Source organism: Morone saxatilis, unplaced genomic scaffold (assembly GCF_004916995.1).
Source record: "Morone saxatilis isolate NCDOM2014 unplaced genomic scaffold, NCSU_SB_2.0 Contig0, whole genome shotgun sequence".
NCBI lineage: Eukaryota > Metazoa > Chordata > Actinopteri > Moronidae > Morone > Morone saxatilis.
Window position 1 is genome coordinate 2264720 of NW_023339650.1, and position 21252 is coordinate 2285971.

General features: G+C 40.1%; 1 protein-coding gene across 1 annotated transcript in view; it reads left to right on the forward strand.

Moving 5' to 3' along the window:
* Positions 1-21252, forward strand: part of kcnh2b (potassium voltage-gated channel, subfamily H (eag-related), member 2b) — a 212340-nt gene that overhangs the window by 176181 nt on the left and 14907 nt on the right. The window contains exons 7-12 of the mRNA XM_035657651.1: positions 14987-15166; positions 16584-16687; positions 16969-17107; positions 19013-19167; positions 19513-19607; positions 19794-19934. Of these exons, the coding sequence (XP_035513544.1) occupies positions 14987-15166; positions 16584-16687; positions 16969-17107; positions 19013-19167; positions 19513-19607; positions 19794-19934 (814 nt within the window). The remainder of the gene's footprint in view (positions 1-14986; positions 15167-16583; positions 16688-16968; positions 17108-19012; positions 19168-19512; positions 19608-19793; positions 19935-21252) is intronic.

The following is a 21252-nucleotide window of genomic DNA, read 5'->3' on the forward strand; positions in this document are numbered from 1 at the left end:
CATAGATTAACACTTGCATTTGTGTGTTGCCGGCTGCCCCACAGCAGTTGCTTGTGTAGCGTTTCATTGCTGCATTTATATTTCAAGTCCCCTCTGTGTTGGAGGAAGGGAGAAATGGATAGAGCAACAGAGAAATCGAGGCAGAGAAGATCAAGACAAAGACTCGGAAAAGGTAAAAAGAGAGGCAGAGATAAAGCGAGATTAGATCATGGGAGAGATATGGGTACAAAGACAAAGAGAGATGGAGAGAAAAAGATATCCAGAAAGAGAGGGAGCAACCTCCCTAAGCGCTGATGGTGCTGATGAATATTGGAGGAGAAGGCTGCGGTGAGGAGGAGGAGGAGGAGGAGGAGAAGGAGGAGAAAGATGGAGGGAGAGAGAGAGATCGGGGCTGAGGAAATATGCTCCTTTGTTGTTATGTCTTAATGGGAACTGTCAGAGCTGGAGAGAAAAAGGTCAGCCAAGAAGCCAGTCATGGTGGTAGGCAGATATCAAACTGTCAGACACACACACACACACACACAGATTCAGGAATACCCATACAGATGCATAATCATAAGCATGCATACAGATGGAATTGCAGGAAGTCTTTTTCTTTGGTTATCTCCAGTTTTGACACTAAAGTAGTTAATACTACCATTTGACCATTTGCCAAATCTCCCCCGGACAGCTATTGTCCAATCATAGCCTAGCAACCGTCACTAGGCACGACAGGTCTGTCAGGCTTTGAGTCTGGAGGGTGGTGTATTTTTTTAGCCTTTTACAAAATCACAACACAACAGCAAAACAGTAAGGAGTGGATTAAACTCTGTTGAACTGTTAAAATGTTAGCATGCCAGCCTAATGAGAAACGTAGTGTTATTTCCAAAGGCAAGTGGCGTGTCATTAGCTAAATACATCATTTTGTGGGATTACAGGCAGGAGGCAGGGGGGATGCCATTCCCCTTGTTAGCAAAATGACCAAAATAATGTTAAAACGACTCATGTGCAGTAGCCTATTATGTAAAGGCTGACGATTTCCTGTCAATTTAATCTCCAGTATTGAAAAGTAAAAAATGTACTGAGTGCAGGGGCAGAGGAGTGGTTTAGTTGATCATTGATCCTTTACTGGACTGAACTTTGTGCAAGTTAGAATCCATGGCTCTGTAATATCAGTAGTCTAACTGTGTATTGACAAATCCATGACGCTGTCTGTGGTGCTAAAGTAGCACACAATTTGTAATTGCGCCTTTTTCTCTCAGTTTAATCTAGGATCTATAATATTCATTAATCTACTATAAATACTCAGTTCTATACTAATGTAGTAGCTACAAGATCACTTCTATAGAGTCTACAAGATTACTAAATGATCAAAAGGACGAAGTAGCAGCAACATGTAATTGCAGCGAGAGGATCATAGAGACACACTGCTGCCTGTAGCATTCCTATATTATTCCTATAATATTTCTATGATCATGTAGTAGCATCTGTGCTGCTGAAAAAATGCTCCCATTGGGCCACCCCCCTACATTCAGTCAGTAAGTGGGGTTCAGTCGACCAATCCTCAGCCAGACAGAAACGTGAATGAGCTGTGAATAGGGGCAACTAGCAACCAACCACTGGTGCCCATTGTTTCTCTGGGACACTCCTTTGTTTTTGTTCTAAATGATTTAACTTGACTAGTTTATATCCATTATATTTATCCAACAGCCGGCAAAAAAAATAACATTTGAGGTAGATTTAGAAGTAGAATACCAAATAATAAAGCTAGTTATTTTTCTTAACATAAATGCAAGATGTTTTGTCAGTGTTAATTGACCTATTGTTTTAAAAGTGAATGGCCATTTTGGAAAATCTTGGAAAAACAAGTACAATGAATCCAAATAAAGAATGAAAGAAAAAAATAAAATGACCTCGGGTTAAGGTCATTTGATAACAAATAGAAACAAATAGTCTAAGTCTCTTTTGCTACTTCAGAAAAAGGACAGAGTGCTGCTCTGGCTGAGAGGATTTAGAGACCAAATCAAGAGGCACCCTTATCGGGAAGAATGGAGCAGCTTTGTGGCAAAACAGGGATAACAACCAATTAAATCCCAAACTACTTTCTCCTTGGAGATTATTATCCCCTTTTTAAATTTTTTGTTTTTGTTTGTTTATTTGGTATTTCATCAAGCAACATGGAAAATACAGATACATTGCAACTGCTCTGTTATTCGAGAGGAGAGGGTCGCCTTGGATTTACTTAGTGCCTATATTGACATCATATATCATTGTGGAAACTTGGTATATTATTTCAACCTTCAGTATTTAAGAAACTGATGCTTTATCATTTTTTACTTTTCTCTTATGACTTGCACACTAATGGTTACTTTGACTTTGGATTTAACAGCACAGAATTCAAGGATAGAATTTCTTTTGTGGATTTTTGTGCATTGATTAATTTATATTTTACTAGAATAATCCAGTATTCCTTCCCCTCTGCATTGTCCAGACGGCAGTGGCTGCTCTGTCCACTGACTGTGAACTTATCAGCCGACACTATCATTAATATCACACTAGTCCTTTTGGTGAAAGATAAAGCCGCCAGCCGGTGTCAAAACCTTAAGCCCTCATGTGTGTCCGTGAGTGCAGTGTGTGTAAAATAAGTCATCCAGACCTTTATTTAAAATGTAACTGTTTGAATAAGCCTGAGAAAAGGTTGGGATGGGATTTATCCATTTAGCTGACAGCCTCGAGTTCAGGGTGACGGGAGAAGGAACGAAAGAAAGTCGGTGTTTAAATGTGTGGGTGCTTGTATAGTATGTGTCAGTGTATATGCTTTTTCCTTTACACCTCATGTAAGCATGCATCTTATACCCAGATTATGTACAGCTGGCTTTAAAGTGTGTTTCTTGGTAAACACAGTGGAATTTGCATTCCAAGTCATGCCAGGATGCAGACTGACATGCACATAATTCACTGTCGGAATATTTCCATCCTTTGAAGCTGGCAGTGAACACCTGTCCTCTGTCCTCAACAATCCTCTCTGACAAGCATGTGACTCTCTGCCACCTGTTTGATTCTTGCTCTTTCTGGATAGACTTCTGCGCAAAAATGTACATTAGTGCCCGTGCAGTATATGCACTGGTGAGGTCATTTATGGGCACCAGATGTGTTTCTAACCTCCTCCAGAGGTGGGTTAGATTATTGACATGTGGTATGCCTGCGTGTCATGTTTGTCATTCAGTAGATGGAGTCAGGAGCCACATACACATACACACCTTTACCAAACAGACATGATTTGATATTGCATTATTAAATGGGTATCAAACATATCAGCTATTGCTCCCAAAATAACAAGCGTGTGCTCTTGAGTATTGGTGGCTCACAGGCCGCTTTGTTTACAGTAGAAATTGAAGCCTCTGGAATTTGTATGCGCTTCTTTCACTGCTGTTTGAACATTGTGCTTGTCTGGACAGACTCTTTCTAATACTGAGTATGGACATGAATGAGCAGTGCTGTTTAACTATGTATAAAATATTGACCAGTTGTCCATCGTGAAGTATTGAGTGTGCTTGCTGAGGCTTTCCAAGCATCGTAACTGGAGAAAATTAAACAAATCGGTTGGAAAAGTAGCAAGAAAATGGTACCTTTTCCAGATAGAGAACCACAGTTATTTTGCTTAATAAGTTGTTTTGTGTAAGCTTTATGACACAAAAGAACCCTTATTTTGCTTATTTGAATAATGTATAAAGAAGGAACGATGAACAAAAACAAACAGTGAACAAGAGTAAAGCAAGAATATGCTGACTTTGACACTGCTGTGTGTGTTGTGTCTCCTGCTCACTGTCAACAATGTTTTCTTTCAACCATGACCACCATCTTTTCCAGTCTGTTTAGGCATGAGAATATATTTAAATAAAGAGTGAGGAGCAGTATGATCTCAGTGTTTTTAAGTTGGCAAAGAATCTCTGAGCTGCCATAGATATCCAAATGTTCAGATTTAACACACACCAACATTTTCTATTTTAGAATGGACATTTGTGTGTATGTGAGTGAGAGTAACTGTCACCTTGACCGTCCTCAGCAGGGCTGTGTCATTGTTATTCTTCCTTCACTTTTATCACTCTTTCTTTTTTCTCTTTGTATGTTTGTCCCCCTCGGCTCTGTTTCTCCATCCTTCTCTGTCTCGCCTACTAGCTCCCTCTTTCACACGCACACCCTTTCTGTCCTTTGTGTGCACTCTAGCTGTTTTTTCTTTCTCTCGCTTCATCTGTGTGTAAGGGTTCAGTCACTTCTGCACTGTATGGTTCACTGGCCCTGATTATGGTAGTACTGTCTCTTTGGTAACTACACACCCACATACACTCAAATGCACATACAAATATGCAAATATGTATATATGTGCACTTGCACAGACCACTATATACTGTACTTATAGTTAATGAATATGTGTATATCGCAGTATGAGTAAACTTTAATTATTCGCTCTATTCGTCCCTTAAGGAACAATTCAAGGCAAGCAAGTACACATAAACAATAAATTTACACACATCAAAAGAAAATCTAAAAAAAAACAAATAGGACATATGTTAGAAGACAAACACAAGTATTAGGAAGTGCAGGGTAATTTATCAGTCTCTACACAAGGTAAACTGACCATTTATTATGCTGTTCTCAAGTCTAATGGCTTCTGGAATAATACCTTTATTAACATCCTTCTGTTTTGTTTACATACAGGCAATCTAAAAAGCATTACCCTGTATACACACACATACACATGTCGGGCTCCACGTCGTAGGTTGTTACAGTGGTGTTACTGTATTGGTTTAATCAATTAATGGTTATCAAAATTGATACATTAAAAAAATAATATCAAAAATTTAATAGAAAATTACTTTAAATTAAAATTCAAGATTCCTTTGGGCATCCACCCTTAAATAAGGGAAAACGATAACCAATAAATCGATTGATCAGTCTCATAAAAATACACAAAACTATTTAATTCAGAGTAATAATTAAATAAATAACTGCAACCAAATCATTAATAACAGCTAAAAGTGGGAGGGTTGAAGTTCTACATAGAGAAGAGGTTGGTATCATTCCACTCTTGGTACGAAATTAAATGGGCCAGCATATGTAAACACAAACATTTACTAAAAGAGATATAATTTAAAAAGCAAACAGAGGAAATACTACTATACACAATCTAACTTAAAGGAACTAAGTTAGAGGAATGCATGCAAAGACGGTGTCTGTGTAATGCATAACATTAAACTAACATCACCTTAGCACTGTCTGAAAGACTACAGTTACTACAGTAACCTGAGTTAATCAAATCAACATCACAATACAATAAGCTGAATAAAACTGGTTCTGAAGTCCAAACAGTCTCTGCTGTGTGATGTCCGCTGGCGCAGGTAGCAAGAGGAAAGGCGTTTCGCTCGTTGCTCTGCAGAGTTAACGACTCGGCGTTAACGTCGCGTTGCTCCGGTAAAGTCAGCTGGCAGACTTTCTGTTTAAAGCTGCAGATGTTGACTCCCGTTAGCGGTGCGCTGGCCAGGGATCGCAGGAAAAAGCAGTGCTATAATCCTTTGTCGTGCGAGGAGAGATCCGAAACTTATCACCCAGTGTGGGCGAGCAAGGAGCGAAGGGAGAAGAGAAGAGAGCTAGAAGAGCATCTCTCTGGCTTAAATAGCCGGGATGACGGGTCTGGGGTCCGAGGGAATCTGACCAATTGTTTGGGCGTTTATTGCCCTTATGCCCCACCTTGACCGCATTCCTGGACCCCCACTGTGAGGTCTGTTATCTGGCGGGCCCTAATCCTTTTTCCTTTGCCACTACAAGTCAGGCTTTTTTATCTTACATACAGGCCGTGGTGCTTACTCAGTCAGTAACAAACAAAATCACTTGCCAACATATGACCCATATTCTTGTGTACTGTACCACATATGCACATGTACACCTGGATACATGCACACACACTCCCTCTCATACTTAGACACACAAGTGGACACACAGATCCAAAGTGTGTGTCACATACACATATGGTACACTCCAAGAGTCTGTTTAATGAGCAGTCACTTTTGGTTTCCAGCACGCTGAGAGGCTGATAGGAGGTCAGTCGTTTGACTCCTCCATTGATGCTTCAAGGCTTAAGACCAAAGGGTCTGGTATGTGCATGTGTGTGTTCAGTAGGAAAGAGCAGTTGGTAACCATTGTCCTCCTATCGAAAATATTCAGCAGCCAGTATACCATGCAGGATCTGAGTGAAATGTTTGTGTTCGTGTTGCTAGATGTCCATGTTCATGAAGAGTGAGCATGTGTCTGCATGTGTGTATGAGGTTTCACACTTTCAGGAATGTGGGTTCATTTTCCAGACATGGAAGATAAAAAAGGACATTGTGCCTCAATTTTGAAAATATCTAACACTTTTTAACTAGACCAACTGTCCTGTGGCTGATACAACACCACAGGAAGTGAAGAGGGCTTTTCATATGACACACTCTCCCATGATGCTTTGAGCAGTTGGAATACAGTTGATTGAAAAATTTCCTTGGTCCAACTTCTTCACTCTAAATTGGAAACAAAGAGCCAATTGAAAATATGGTAATTAATGTCTGGCTAAAAATATCACTATAACTGAGCTCAGAGGTTGTTTTTTGTCTTGAGTTTCTGTATCCATTTGTCTGCATGCTTGGACTGTAATTGTTTTTTTTTTTAACTTTGCACCCATCTACACAAGCATCCCTGCCAAATAAATCTCACACAATGCGGGAAGTGGAAGCCTCCCAAAACCATCAACACCCCTACTAAGCGGATGGATGCTGTGTACTGCTTGAGTGGCTTCAGCTGCTGTTAACCTCATATCATGTACATTTTTTTGTCCACTCCCCTCTGAGAGCAGCACAAAGTTTTCAACAGACAGGGTGTCAGGTTTGATAGAAGCCACAGTGTGACTGCAGAGAGCTGAACTGAAAGGTGCCATAGAGTCATCCATTTCTAAGGAGGGTTGACAGAGAGATTTTTAAATTCTGTGTGGTACCTCTTTTGATCAGAGACAACTAAAGGAAGTCCTTCAAAGCTAGATGCAACCTGCACCACTAAGTAGTGTTTTTGTGTAGTCATGAGTTGCCTGTAAAATTCTCAGGATGTCCATCTGCGATGATGTAGAGTTATCTACTTTTTGCCACATTTCACAAAGTGACACTGGCACAAGTGCAAAATATACAGAAAGCTGGTTGTTCAGGTGGAAGTCAGGTGGATGACTTTCCAGCTTCACTCACCTTTGATGTGGCAACTTTGTGTGGAAAATGTTCTATATGCACCTCTGCAGCTGTGTGAGCCTGTGGCTCAGTCTTCTGCACCAATAGAGGATTTGATTGAAGATTAATGATGGAAGTGGCTTTAGCTGTTCCGTCATCACCCTTTATAGGACTGCAGCAGTACTGCACACCTCCCAGGTGTAGGTGTGTGAATGTGTGCTAAAAAAAAGGCTTTGTTGCCTGTTAAAACAAAAGGTGAGTCATCACCTTCAGAGTTCTAAACTTCAAACTCAGTCACTGTAACCTTGTCCTTTGTTGTACTGCTTTGTAATTGTATCACTTATTCCCTTAAACAAACAATTTACCCTATCTTTCATCACTTCTACTCAGAGAGGAAGGAGCCTCGCCAGATGCGGTATAAGGTGTGAAACACTTGACCGTCTTTGTTTGTCATTTCCTTCTGTTAATCTCTCAATCTTTTTTAAATTTCCTTCTATATAGTATGTACTCTTAAGCCACTTCAACTTCTTTCCATTTTAAACATCTATGGTGCCCACAGTGGTGTGTAGTATTAAACAGTTCCATCACTCCAGTATTCTTAATTAAGCAAAAAAACAACAAAAAAACAGAATAGATTTCTAAAATGGTTTTATTACCTTTCTATTGGAGAAGGGTCTATCTGTAGCCTTGCAGACGCTACAACCCATGCCCCTTATATTATAATTTGTTAGTGGTGATGGCAGTAAAACAACTGCAGCTCCTAAACACGCCCACTTCTACAATGGCAACAACTGACCAAAGAATTGACCAAAAAATATTTACATTTCTATATATTAAAATGTAGTTACTATACCTTTTCTAACAGAATAATTTAGTAACTTTTAACAAAATTCAAATCATGGGAACACCTGCCCCTACTCTGCCTCTAAATCGACCTGATCCTGACATTTTTTTTCGAGCCCTAACTATCTCACCACTCCTCGTGCCTAAACCTAACCAACCAGCCAATCAGAGGCAGAGTTGGGCAGGCGTTAGGGAAATCCGGGTGGGGAAAAAAAAAGTTTAAATCACATACATTTAACATAGGCCTACTATAACTTGTAGGGCTGCAATGATTCCTCGAGTAACTCGATTACAAAAAATGATGGAGGAATTTCTTCTGCCTCGAAGGTTTAATTAAATGTAAGAAGCCTCACGCGTTTCCGCTGCGGATTCTTTTTAAGTGTGACAACAGACGTTCTTACCGGTCACAGCTATGCCGTGCGTATGCGTGTTGGGAGTAACAGCGTTATTTTTCATGTAACGGTGTTTGTGTGTGTTTGTTGTTTTTGTGACGTTCGAATCTATTATTATCTGACTTTTTCCCATCGTTACAACGGCCGTTACTGGAGAATGTAAAGTTTTGCCGTGGTGTTATGTTGACTACAGGTTTGTAATCGAGTGAGCTTTTATTGATGTCTGGGGTGTCGAGGGCTTCGCCAGGATTTTCCAGTGTGGTAAAACAGGGTGAAACTGCAGAAATGAGGCAAAAGCCAGCAAAGCGAAATGTAAGATTAAGAGGGAAGAGTACAGAAGGATGTTGGAAGTGTAGGATATATTATTGAAATGAAAAATTTAGGACAACGGTCGCCGCCGAGTTAGCTCTGTCTTTAGGGTTAGAAGCTTGTTGCGACCCATATACGGAGTTCCCTGCAGTCGGCCCCGGGTTCGAATCCGACCTGTTTGTCCCTGGGCGCTGCTTGGCTGTGGTGTCATCCTCCGGCTCGTACTCTCTGCACGCCCAACCGTTTTCCTGCTGTCGATTCTTCAGCATGTGTCACTGACGATTAGTCGCATGGTTAGTTTAAAAGTCAAGGACGAACACAATTAGTTAGATTAATACGTTACACTAGAGAAGACTGAGTCGTTTTGATTTCGGGGGGAGATATGTCGGAGAGGGAGTATACTAAAGCAATAATTGAATCTCGTGGAGTAACGGAGAAAAGAAACTGTTCGTGGTATCTCGAGTGATAACAAGACTATTAGGTAGCAATGAGGTTGCCTGACGATCACGTAGCCAGGCCTGGTTGTAGCTGGTGGTGGCTATACGGTAATGAAAGTGGACAGCTTTTACGTTATTTGATTACTGGACTGGAGCTGTTGTGACAGTTTTGTGTAGGTTGAAATCAATGTACGAAGCACATATTAATTAATTAGCTTATCACGAGGAAACGATCTTTGGTTTTGTTATGTCGATTATTGAGGTTTCGGATAAACGATGTATAATAACGCATTTTACGAATATGAAGTGCATAAAAAATAAATAATCCATGGCCCTTCTCCGGCTTTCCGTATAAGAGCATGAAAAGCAAAAAAAAAAATTAAGGCAACATCGTGGTTTGGTGTTTTGTACTTGCAAGATGGAGTGGGTAGATAGTTTGAAGTAATTTTATTTTATTTTTATTGGAATTTTTGACTGAAACGGTTTACACTTTCGCTGATATGACATAAAATAATGTCAGTTTTTCTAAAAGAAACAAATTGGTTGTTATTTATTAAGCTAATCTTTTCTAATTGTTTATTTTAGTAATTGGGGGGCCCTTTATTAAGCAAAAGTATGTTTAAGCGATTACTCCGATTAATCGATGGAATTTCGAGTAGAATACTCGATTACCAACAATATTCGATAGCTGCAGCTCTAATAACTTGAAAACATTATTTCTGAATGTCATATTTGCCTATTGTTTGGTATGAGATAAACCACATTATGTTTTGGGTGCAGTCTCTTCTGTGACCCAACCGGCCCTTTAACCATATTTGGAAGTTCAGCTTCCTTCATGTTTGTTCTTTATGTTCGTGCTGTGGCTTCAGCTAGATGCACTCGGCCTATTCTGCTGTCATCTTACTGAATAGTGACATTGCAGGATGTTAAGAGAATATGACAGGTTTGATGGTTAAGCAGGTACATACCATGTATCTGACATTTTGGATTTAAATTTGATTTATATCTTGTCACAAGTGATCTACTCTTGTCCTCTTATCTGCTCTCCTGTCACTCTAAACCATTGAGTGTCATAAAGTAGAACTGACACTGCAACAGTCTAATGGACAACCTGAGCTTTGGCTTGTATTTGAATCTGACTTTTGTTTAAAAAAAGAATCCTGTTCTGTCCTCATCTATCCTGTTCTATACTGGCCACGACTTCAGTTGGTCACTAAATGTCGAATTTAGTACATTTCTTTAGTAGTTTCAATCCAAGCAGTAAATTGAGAACATTCAGCGCACTCAACCTGACCCACTGTGTCAGATGCAGTCCAAGCAAATGCCATGAGTTTCAGGAATAACTGTCTATGTCTGGCAAAGATAATGTGCAGACTTCGCTGATGACGTTGCTGTCAGCTGGACCGGGGATTCCACTCTGTAGGCTAACGCCAGGAAGAAACAGCTTGTTGTGGGTGAAGTGAGAAAAACATATCTTTTTCATAGCACAGGCGCTCAGCCCCCCCGCCTCAAGCCTTCACCCTACAGTGCTGTCCTCATATACAACTGTTTCCTATCTGCACTTAAATGTGTCTTGACATTTGCACTTTTAACAGTCCTTGTGGCCATGTTTTTTAGTTTCACACAGATGGCTAAAAATAACCCCGCAAGATACTCCAGGAGGGGGACACACAGCTGAGAGGGGCACTTGACTGAACTGTAGGGGTGTGTGTATGTTTGCAAGTAGTGTTTGCGTCTGTTCACACTTGTTGCTTAAACAGATGTGTTAGTGACAGTTGAGATAATGCTAGATCTCTAGTGTGATTCCTTGACGATAAAATGCCAGAAATCAAAAAGGCAAAGGGCAGAAAAGCAAAAGATGATACCCTTTCTGCTTTTTGATCTACTCACTTTTTAAACCTGACATATACAATTTTTATATGCGAATGCAGAAACTGTCCCCAGTAAGCCACTGTGGGTGATTCTTTGATCAGAAAACAACAAAGCACAGGGCCTGAAGCAAAAGAGGGTTTTGGCTCCGCAAAGCCAGCATGAGAGAAAAAGTTCACACACTTGAACAAAACTAAACCCAAAAATCGTTAAACTACTCAGTAATGAAAGACAGGTGTGGATAGAAATACAAATGGTTTCTAGCAGTGTGAAATAAAATGTTTTAGCTGATGTATACAGTATACTACAGCATCTTGATAACTGTGGTGTACACAGTGTATGTTAATGTCCTTTCTATACTTGTCACTCTTTTGCATGTATTATATTGAGAACTGTATCTGTTGAACTAAAAATATGATACAGATTAGGGGGAAACAGCTGATGGAAGCTCTGGAAGGTTCTCCCAGCTGTTAAAACTGATCAGCCCCTCAGCTATTTATTTTACTTAAGCCTACTGATGCATGAAGACCCCAAGAAACTCTGATGAGCTTTACATCAACTAACAAACTTTATGTTTGATAAACTGACGTTTAAAGTCATGTTTCATAATTACAGAACATTCACTAGTGTAAATGTTATTTAAGGAGGTATTCAGTTGTGACCAAGAAAAGGAAATGAAAGAGTAGGAGGTGGGAGTAGGTGGTTGTCAGGCTGATGTAAAAAGTGAGTACATATAAACACTCTTTCAACAATACACATGTACACACCTTTTTTCCATCATTATAAAACATTAGATAAGAAAAGCTAGCTTATGTTTGGGTTTTTTCTTGACAGCTCTTTGGAAAGCTTAGCATTATTCTAAGTAACATATGCTGAGGAAGCAACTGACCTGTTTTAACCAGCTTAAAGTGGTAATAAAGGGGCAAATTCAGGTACAGATAGGTTGTGAAAGTTAATTTTTTAAAACTGTAACTCTCCCCTTTATAAGTCTCTTTGGTTTGGCCATGCTATCAGCTTTAGGCATTCCTGTGTTTGTCTACGGTCTGTTGGTTGGTCCACCATTGTTCCAGACTGAAATATCTCAGCAGCTATTGGATAGATTGCCATGAAATTAGGTGCATTTGTGTTTTCCTTAGGATGGTTTGTAATAACTCTGGTGATCCACTAACTTTTTATCTTTTAGCAGGTCTTGTACCATCATCAGGTCAACATTTAATTTGTTAAACACCTGAAAATCCTCCACTTTCCATCAGCTATACTTTGTGTTTTGGGCTAATTAGAAAATTGTAGCATACTAAATTGCTAAGTTAGTCAAGTCAACATGTTAAACATTGTCAGCATGTTAGCATTGTTAGCACACAAACACAAAAAAGACATTACTGTGTTCTCCGTAGAAGAGATGGAGGATTAGATCAAGATAACCATGATTAAAGTTGCAGAAGTATAGTATAGTAATTATCTATTAGGTAATTAATACAATTATGAAGAGAAGCGAAAGTATTCTAGTATCTCTATGAACAAAATACCAGTAAATTTTTTTATTTTTATGCATGAAGGGACTTACATACAGAAATACTTGAAAATAAAGCCTTTGAAGGAGCCAGAATTCTGAAGAGCTGGCTAAGATATGAAACAGCTGGCTCAGTTACAGAGCGGATACACACTGAAATATTTCTTGCTCATTTATAATAAATCAAGAAAATCTTATCTTGCCAAATTTTGGCATCTATAAGAACAACTCCTGAGGAAATACAGAGAGAATGAGGGATATCAGATTCTTATATAACATATGTTGTAGGGATGGTTTAATCATAAGTGCTGTACATAAATATAGTCTGCCATTGGGCCATAGTAAGTGAAGAAGAGTGATAGTGAACGTAGGAGGGGGAATAAAATCATGAGGGAGGAAGGGCAACTCAGAGTCAAAGAGAAAAAGAGGAGGAGAGAGCTAGTCTAAAGGGATAAAAAACCGTCCCTTAGAGCAGGAAAAGAAAGGAAGGTGAGATAGGAGGCAGGGGGATGGTGATAGGGTGAATGAAGACTGACTGGGCTTCTGGCTGTGGAAGAAGAGAAGGAGGCGGGACGGTTGAGCGAGGGTTGCTGGAAGAGAACTTGAAATTGGAATAGAAGAGATTTAGCAGGTCAAGAGGAGGTTGGAAAGAAACAAGAACAAGAGAAAGTGGAGTAATTAAAGCTAAATGGAATGCATCGGGAAAAAAACACACAGAGGTGAGAGGAGGTGAAGGAAGTGTGCCAACCGGAAATACAGAACTCAGTATAGTATCTGAATCACTAACCCATGTCTTTAATCGCTTCTGATCTGTTTTCTTTGACTTAATTCAGTGTATGAGTTGTTCTTTTCACTCGATTGTTACACACTGCACACACTCTGCCCCCTCCCTGGGGACTGTGTTGGAACTTGTCACTGCCTCCCAGGCCAAACATAGGTCAACTCTACCTGCATACAAATGTGTCTGTTGGTCTGCTGCACCAGTGTCAAATTTTTGCTCCACGCTTACAGCAATTGTTTGTGAAATCCTACACAGTCACACAGAATAGATGCAAGGTGAATCATTTTGAAGAGCTTTGATAGCTTTAAAAAATGGAAAACCCAGGCGAAAAGACATTTGCAGAAATAATTTTGACTTACAAGACTGCATAAAAAGTCCATAATTACCTATTTCACATGGAGTAGGGAGATAGAGTTTCTTGGAGTACAGAAATAACTCATAATAATTTCTTATTTCTTCTGACTGTATTGTAAATTGCATACTATCTTTGTAAAGCTTATGTTTTTTTTTCTTTTTAGACTGTGTCTGAGATGCCATAGTTTTTGGTGTTGTATTGGATTGCATCACATTGTAAGGTCTTCCCCTATATTTTGATACTAGTGACACGTGACAGCATGGCAGCAACAGTATTGTGCACAATAAGCCACCTTATCTCTAATGTATTTCTCCATTCAGTTATTCTACTGTTTATTGGTCGGTCAAACTCACGTCTGGTTTTGTCACTTGCATTCTAATGCTGAGTATTTTTTTCTGGCCCTGCTTTCAGCTTCTGCAGTTCACTGTGTGATTCTATTAAGCAGAGACACAAGGCAGGCTGTGCTAATGCCTCTTTATACTGATTCATTCCTGATCTCGTCTAGGGGGTGAGTGCAGTGCAGACGGTGGAATACATTACTGCAAGTAAAGCTACTTAGAACTGCTCCATAATACCCAAGATCTCATTCCTGGTGTGTGTTTGTGTTTTAATGTGTTTGTGTGTGAGATGGAAGGAACTGGATCTGTGTGTGTGAGTGTTTGTATATATGCATTTAGAACATGGTTATATCCAGTTCCTTGTCAATTGTCACTTTAGAGTCAAAGCCCTCGTGTCAGAGCCACTGCTACAGAAAAAATAGTAGATGTCACTGGAATCATGGCTGCTAATTGTGTGTACACGTGTGTGTGTGTGTGTGTGTGTCTACATTTATGCATTATTGTGTATTTGCATATCTGGAACATGCGTATATGTGTATGTGGGAAACACAGTGCCTAGGAGGGAAACCATAAGAGGGTCAGCGCCTTCAGAACAGTTCTCATCAACTTCATCCTCAGTGTACACTGGCTCTATCCCTGTAATTGCCAAACAATGTTGTTGTAAGCAGTGTGTAAGCGCAGCACACGTCACTGAAGTTGATGTATATTTCATGGAGCTGCTATATGCACTCAGCTGTGTGCAACTGTATGTGCATATAGGTGGACTGCTTTATGTACACAGTCTCATGGTGATATAATCTATTTTTCCTTTCTCCCCTCCCCCTTTCTCCACATTTTCTCTTTTCTTTCCTTCTTCCCTCTTCTTTTTCCTCATCTCTCCCCTATTTTTCGATGTCTGATTGCCCCCCTGTCCCCCTCTCTCTACCCAGGTGCTGTCTCTGGGTGCAGATGTTTTGCCAGAGTACAAACTCCAGGCTCCTCGCATCCACAAGTGGACGGTGTTGCACTACAGCCCCTTCAAGGCGGTGTGGGACTGGCTCATCCTGCTGCTGGTCATCTACACCGCCATCCTGACACCCTACTCAGCCGCGTTCCTCCTCAATGACCAGGTGGGGTCTCATCTAGGAATAGAATCATTAATCTGCCTGCTGTCAAGTCAAGTCAGTGTCATTTATGTTGCTCAGTCACAAATCACAAAAGTGCTTTGAAGGACTTTACATCTACAGTATTCAACATACAATCCTTAGACATGATGATTGATTGCTCCAGTACTTAAACACAATATTGTATAGATTAGCTTGTGTGGTTACAAGTTACAACCCTAATCCACTTTTATCATCCTAGATCCATGAGAATACAATGTCTAATGGGTCTCAAATAAATATTAAATACACAAATACACATATTCACACTTCTGCACATATTCACACGCCCCTCTTTTTCCAACCATTTTCCCTGTGTCGCTCTCTTTTTTCTTTTTGCTTGCAAAACAATCAAACAGCTAAATTACATGCTTAGGTTCCTGCATATATATATAATTTTATCCTCACAAAGTGTTCCATCAAACATGTTTCCGTCATTTTTGTAACACTAGCTAATTTCACTAGCCTGGTCTCCGATTCTTACAGTAGGGTAATTACCCGGTGCAGGTGCCTTGGTCCTGCATTTACTAACAAAATAAAAGATATAATCGAAATGATTTCATATTGTGGGGAAATTCACTCTCCAAAAACCCAAAACTTTTTGCTATTGTTATCTCCGTTTTACTAGAAATACAAGGGTCTGACTGATAACTGGAAAACAATCTTAACAATAATTTATTTATTTTATTTATTTATCTAGAGATTGTGGAATTTCTCAAACTGAATAAATGCCACACATATTAACAAAAAACTACTGCAAAAAATGATGTTGCTATGTAAATAGCAGAGTAATAATTTTAGGTGTTGGGACTACTTTGCCCCTATAATTTCACAGTAATTTCACAATAAAGGGCTATTACTGTGTCTAAATACTTTTATTGTGAACACATTTAGTAAATGTTGAGTTAGTATCAACAGTAGTTGAAGCATTAACATTTTCTTTCAACAGCAAATGAACAGAGCAGAACAGAAAAAAGCGCTCCCACCGTGAGAACATTGTTTGACTGACAGAACGTCTTCTGGCAAACAGTGATAAATAAAGTAATATTTCACACAGGATTTCCAAGGTGCTGAATAAATGTAGATAGAGTTTCTCAGGACAATGTGTACCTTGTAAAGTAAAAGCTATTATAGCTTTTGTTTACTCCTGATTTGTGTGCTGAAGCACCTGGATCCTGCTGAAAGCCCTGTTTTTTTGTCACCTCTTCATGTTGTGTCTATAAATGTATGCAAATGATCTTGACACCCTTAATACTAATCCATTTGAAGGAGGTAATCACACACAACTATTTATAGAGCATTAGATTATAATTCTCTTCTCCTGTCTTTTTTGCTCTTCTGTATTCTCCCTTTCACATCTCTCTGTTCTCTTCTGTCTTCTCAGGAAGAGGTAGCCATGCAGAACTGTGGTTACTCCTGCTCTCCTCTCAATGTGGTGGACCTCATAGTGGATATCATGTTCATTATTGACATCCTTATCAACTTCAGGTCAGACTTTAGACACATCTAGATACAGTGTACCAGTAGTTGTAACAATAGCATTGTAACAGTAGCAGCAGGGTTTTTTGTTCTAGTAGAAACAGCTGTAGCAGTTGTCGAATTAGGCGTAGTAAATACAAGAATGCTGCAAATCTAGTTCCCAAATGCAGTGCTCTGTCCTCATTAATGTGTTGTTAGTATTGGTTGTAAAAGAAGAAACTCTGGTAGTAGCATTGGTAAAAAGAAGTTGATGTCAGTAAATTTACTATAATCTGTACTCTTCCTCCCAGGACAACATATGTGAACTCTAATGATGAGGTGGTGAGCCACCCGGTGCGTATCGCCGTGCACTACTTCAAAGGCTGGTTCCTCATCGACATGGTGGCTGCTATTCCCTTTGACCTGCTCATCTACCGCAACGGAGAGGAGGTAGACCATGATGGAGGGAGGGACAGACGATGGCTTATATATGTTTTATATAGTGCAGAGAAGGTGTGAGGAAAGGACGAGACAAGTGTCAGGGAGACGGAGGGATAAAAAGAGCAAGAGAGAAATGTTGCTGCATTGACATCGTGTCTGCCATAAAGAGGAGATGAGGAACTAAAATATACAAAGAGGGAAGAGGAGGAGGTAGACAGGGAGGTGGAAGATGTGGAATATGAGGAAGACAGAGAGAGGCAGATGTGGTGCAGTTTTTGTCTCATAATTTAATTATCTCCATGGGAAAGTTAATTTTTGCAGTTAGCTGTGATAGAACATCAAAATAACATTACTCAGTGCAGTGTGCTAATGCTAGTGAGAAAATGAGTAAATTAATAAAGAATTATATTGACTGATTATATTGATTTTTTATAATTGTTTATTTAAAGGTACAATATAGAATTTTCAGAAAATCCTTCTTATTAATGACACCGGTGGCCTTTAAGTAAGCGTGAGTGAGTAAGCCTCCACAGCCTCTGAGTATACAGAGAGAATACAGTAGAGAGGTGATTCACAGCTGCTCCAACCACGACTCTGACTCTGGGGACGAGAAGATGGCGTGTTCAGGGGGGGACAGGAGAGGCATCAGTCAGCACTTAAACGTCACATCCTTTGGATTCTCCCTGAAAAACTGTTCCTCCTTTACAAGTCAGTCTACAGGTTGTTATAAGTAACTGAGAAACCAAGGAAGGTCTCATTTTTTAAGTTACAATACAGTCTCTTCACACAGTGGCAATACAAAGCCATTCATACATGTACATTTAAATGATTTGTTAAGGAAACGTACCAAACATTGTTTGCTTAAAGCTTCTCCAGTGTGAAGATTTGTTATTTGTCTCTGTTTAACAAAGTCACACAAGACATACAGTATAACAACTGTTTGTGCATATAGGTAGACAGACTGAGTAGCACTCCTCATGATGAAACAGGATTTGTGTGTAAATTTGAGAGTGTCTTTAAGGTTCTATGGTTTCCTGAACAGTAGGAGAGTGATGAGAATTTAAGGAAGTGGGAGGTGGGTGTCTGGAGGAAGAGGTGGTAGTTATAAGAAGAGGGAGGGGAGTGAGTGAGTGAGTTCCTCTAGGTTGCTGCAGCCCTCTGATGATACTTCCCACATAATGAAGATGAAAACCACCAATCACTCCAGCCCGCGTAATTCTATTGACAGAGTAAGCGGTACTTGAAATGCATCTAAGTAATGTGAGGCATGTAAGTTATAAACAATAAGTTATGTATTGCGATTAAGCCACCCAACAAGCCAATAATGATGAATGTGGAAACTCCCCAACATTCAAATACAGCCTGGGGAGAGCTTTGCCAAGGTTCACTTCATTGATGCTGTTCGGAAGGGGCCACAGAGCCAAGAAAGTGCAGATTTTCCTCAGCAGACAGCAATTATTTACTGTGAGGACATGCACATAAACACACACTCCACCACACATAGACGCAGTAGTACAAAAGTCATATAGATTGCCAGCCAGCCAAGTAATCTGCCTGTTATCTTATTTGTTGTATGGACATGGAGGGGGCCCAGCTGAATACAAGTAGAAAAGAGAGGGAGTAGACAGCCACAGTATGAAGGGAGTCCAGGAATTACCACCTCCACAACAGTGAATCACCTCGGGACAAAGGGCCAGGGCTGCACCCTGTGTGTGTGTGTGTGTGCGTGTGTGTGTGTGTGCGTGCGTGCGTGCGTGCGTGCGTGCGTGCGTGCGTGCGCGTGTAAATGTATGTGTGTGACAGATTGACAGGTGGGAACACTGTGAGGAGACATCAGAGCCAAGGGACTTTGTTTTCTGCCATGCTTTACAACACCTTATCTCTGCTTTTCTCCATCTCTCCCACTCCCATCAGACCACCACTTTGATTGGTCTGCTGAAAACTGCACGTCTCCTGCGATTGGTGCGTGTGGCCAGGAAGCTGGACCGCTACTCGGAGTACGGCGCAGCTGTCCTCTTCCTCCTCATGTGCACCTTCGCCCTCATCGCTCACTGGCTGGCCTGCATCTGGTACATTGCCATAAGACTCAGATAAAGGAGTAATGTGGGAATAATCATGTCTCTGTCTGCATACACCAAAGCTGCTATTATATGGGCACTGGAGTCACAGTATCGTCAATACAATATATGTAATATATTAGGATTCTTGTGCACAGAGGTGTACTGTGTGCGTCTTAGTCCAAGTCAAACTGTTACGACAGAAAATTAATATTTGAACAGTTTCAAAATGTTTAATTTTTCTATTAAGAGTTTGAAAACCAATTTAGTGTGATTATCTACTGTAGCAGCATTGTTCTAATTATTGCTAACTCTTACATATAGACAGTACATTCATATAACTGTTATTTTTCCCAGGTATGCCATCGGTAGCGTAGAGAGGAATGGTTCGATTGGCTGGCTTCACACGCTGGGGGACCAACTGGGAAAACACTTCAACGACTCCATCCCAGGTACTGAGAGGATAAATAATGTAGTAACACTGGTTAGAAAGGTCTGTCTGTGACAGTTTGTACTGGTCAGCTCAGTTTTAAAACACATGCTAAATATCAAATGTGTGCTTTTTGATTTAATTGTGGAATGATCATCAGTGACCATCTGTCATGCTGTTAAACAAAAATGTAACATTTCCTCACCAGGTTCGGGACCCTCCATCAAAGACAAGTATGTCACAGCTCTGTACTTCACCTTCAGCAGTCTGACCAGTGTGGGATTTGGAAATGTGTCGCCAAACACTAACTCTGAGAAGATCTTCTCCATCTGCGTCATGCTTATAGGATGTAAGTACTGATACTATGGTAAAAGTAACTCTTCCTTCTTTTCAGACCTGGGTGGAGAAAGTGCTGACAACAGCTCATACAGGCTGGAAAAAAACAGTAGAGACACTCCATGTCCTCCTCCTGTACTATAACGACCAATGTCAGATCAGATCTGGCTGCGTTGCGTTAAGGCTCCATCACAGCTGCTGTAGATGATCCGCTGCCATTCTAGCCGGTGTAACAAGGTCCACCAACCCCAAACCAAAGCATCTCACACCTCATTTCTCTACTCCACCGTCTATTTTGAATGTTGGGAGGTTTTAAATCACTAAGATGTTATTCTTTCCTATTTTTATGTACTATTCTTCTTACAGTTACAGCAGCTGGACAGAGCCATAGATCATACTTTTCATTCTGAAAGCATATCACTTAATGATTTATTCATAAAATCCATCAGCGGGGATTGTAATATCCCCTCTCATGCTTATCAACTCAGCTTCCTCTCTGCAGAGTAATTACCACTGCATGCTGCCAGAGCCCTGGACCTCATTGAGCAGGCAAACCATAAGATGAGAAAATAATTATGAAATTTAAAAGTACTTCTCAATCTATAAAGTTTGTTTATTGCATGCAAGTACTCATTATTTTGTATTATGTTTATAAAATAAATTGAAAAAAGCAATATATATTGTACTGTAGTTACAGTTAAACAAGGTTAAAATCAAATACTTGGAGGCACTTATTCAACAAGGCCCTTTTTTGTTTTCATTTTTAGTTTGGCTGCGTTCCTCCTGCAGGCAGTGTGACAGTTGCTTGGCCAGAAACTGACCTGAGGCTTGTAAAATGTCTGTTATTGTAGTACCATATTCTGTTGCTTTATAATGGAAGTGTACTATGGAATTGCAATGAGCTTTATAAAACATATTAAAGTAGAGGCAGGGATCAATTCTTTACCTTGTGACACACACATGCGGAAATACACACTCACTCACACAAAGTTTTAGCAGTAGTTTTAGTGGGTGATGTGGACAGTGATGGGAGCTGACAGAGGTTGGGAGGTTAGCGGGATCCAACATGACAACAGGACAAAACAGGGAGGCTCACGAATGATACAACACAAAACGCTCTGTCCTCTACAGACCTGCTCTATCTGTTCTGCAGCGGACTGGTGTCATGCTAAAAACTGATGTTTGAACTGAATTATTCTAAAGGGAACTTTTTTCTCATATTTAGATTTCAAACAATGTCACAAATTATTGTAGAGGAGCAGTTGGCACCTTGCATGGCAGCCTCTGCCATCAGTGTATGTACAATGTATTTATGTATGTGTGTGAATGTG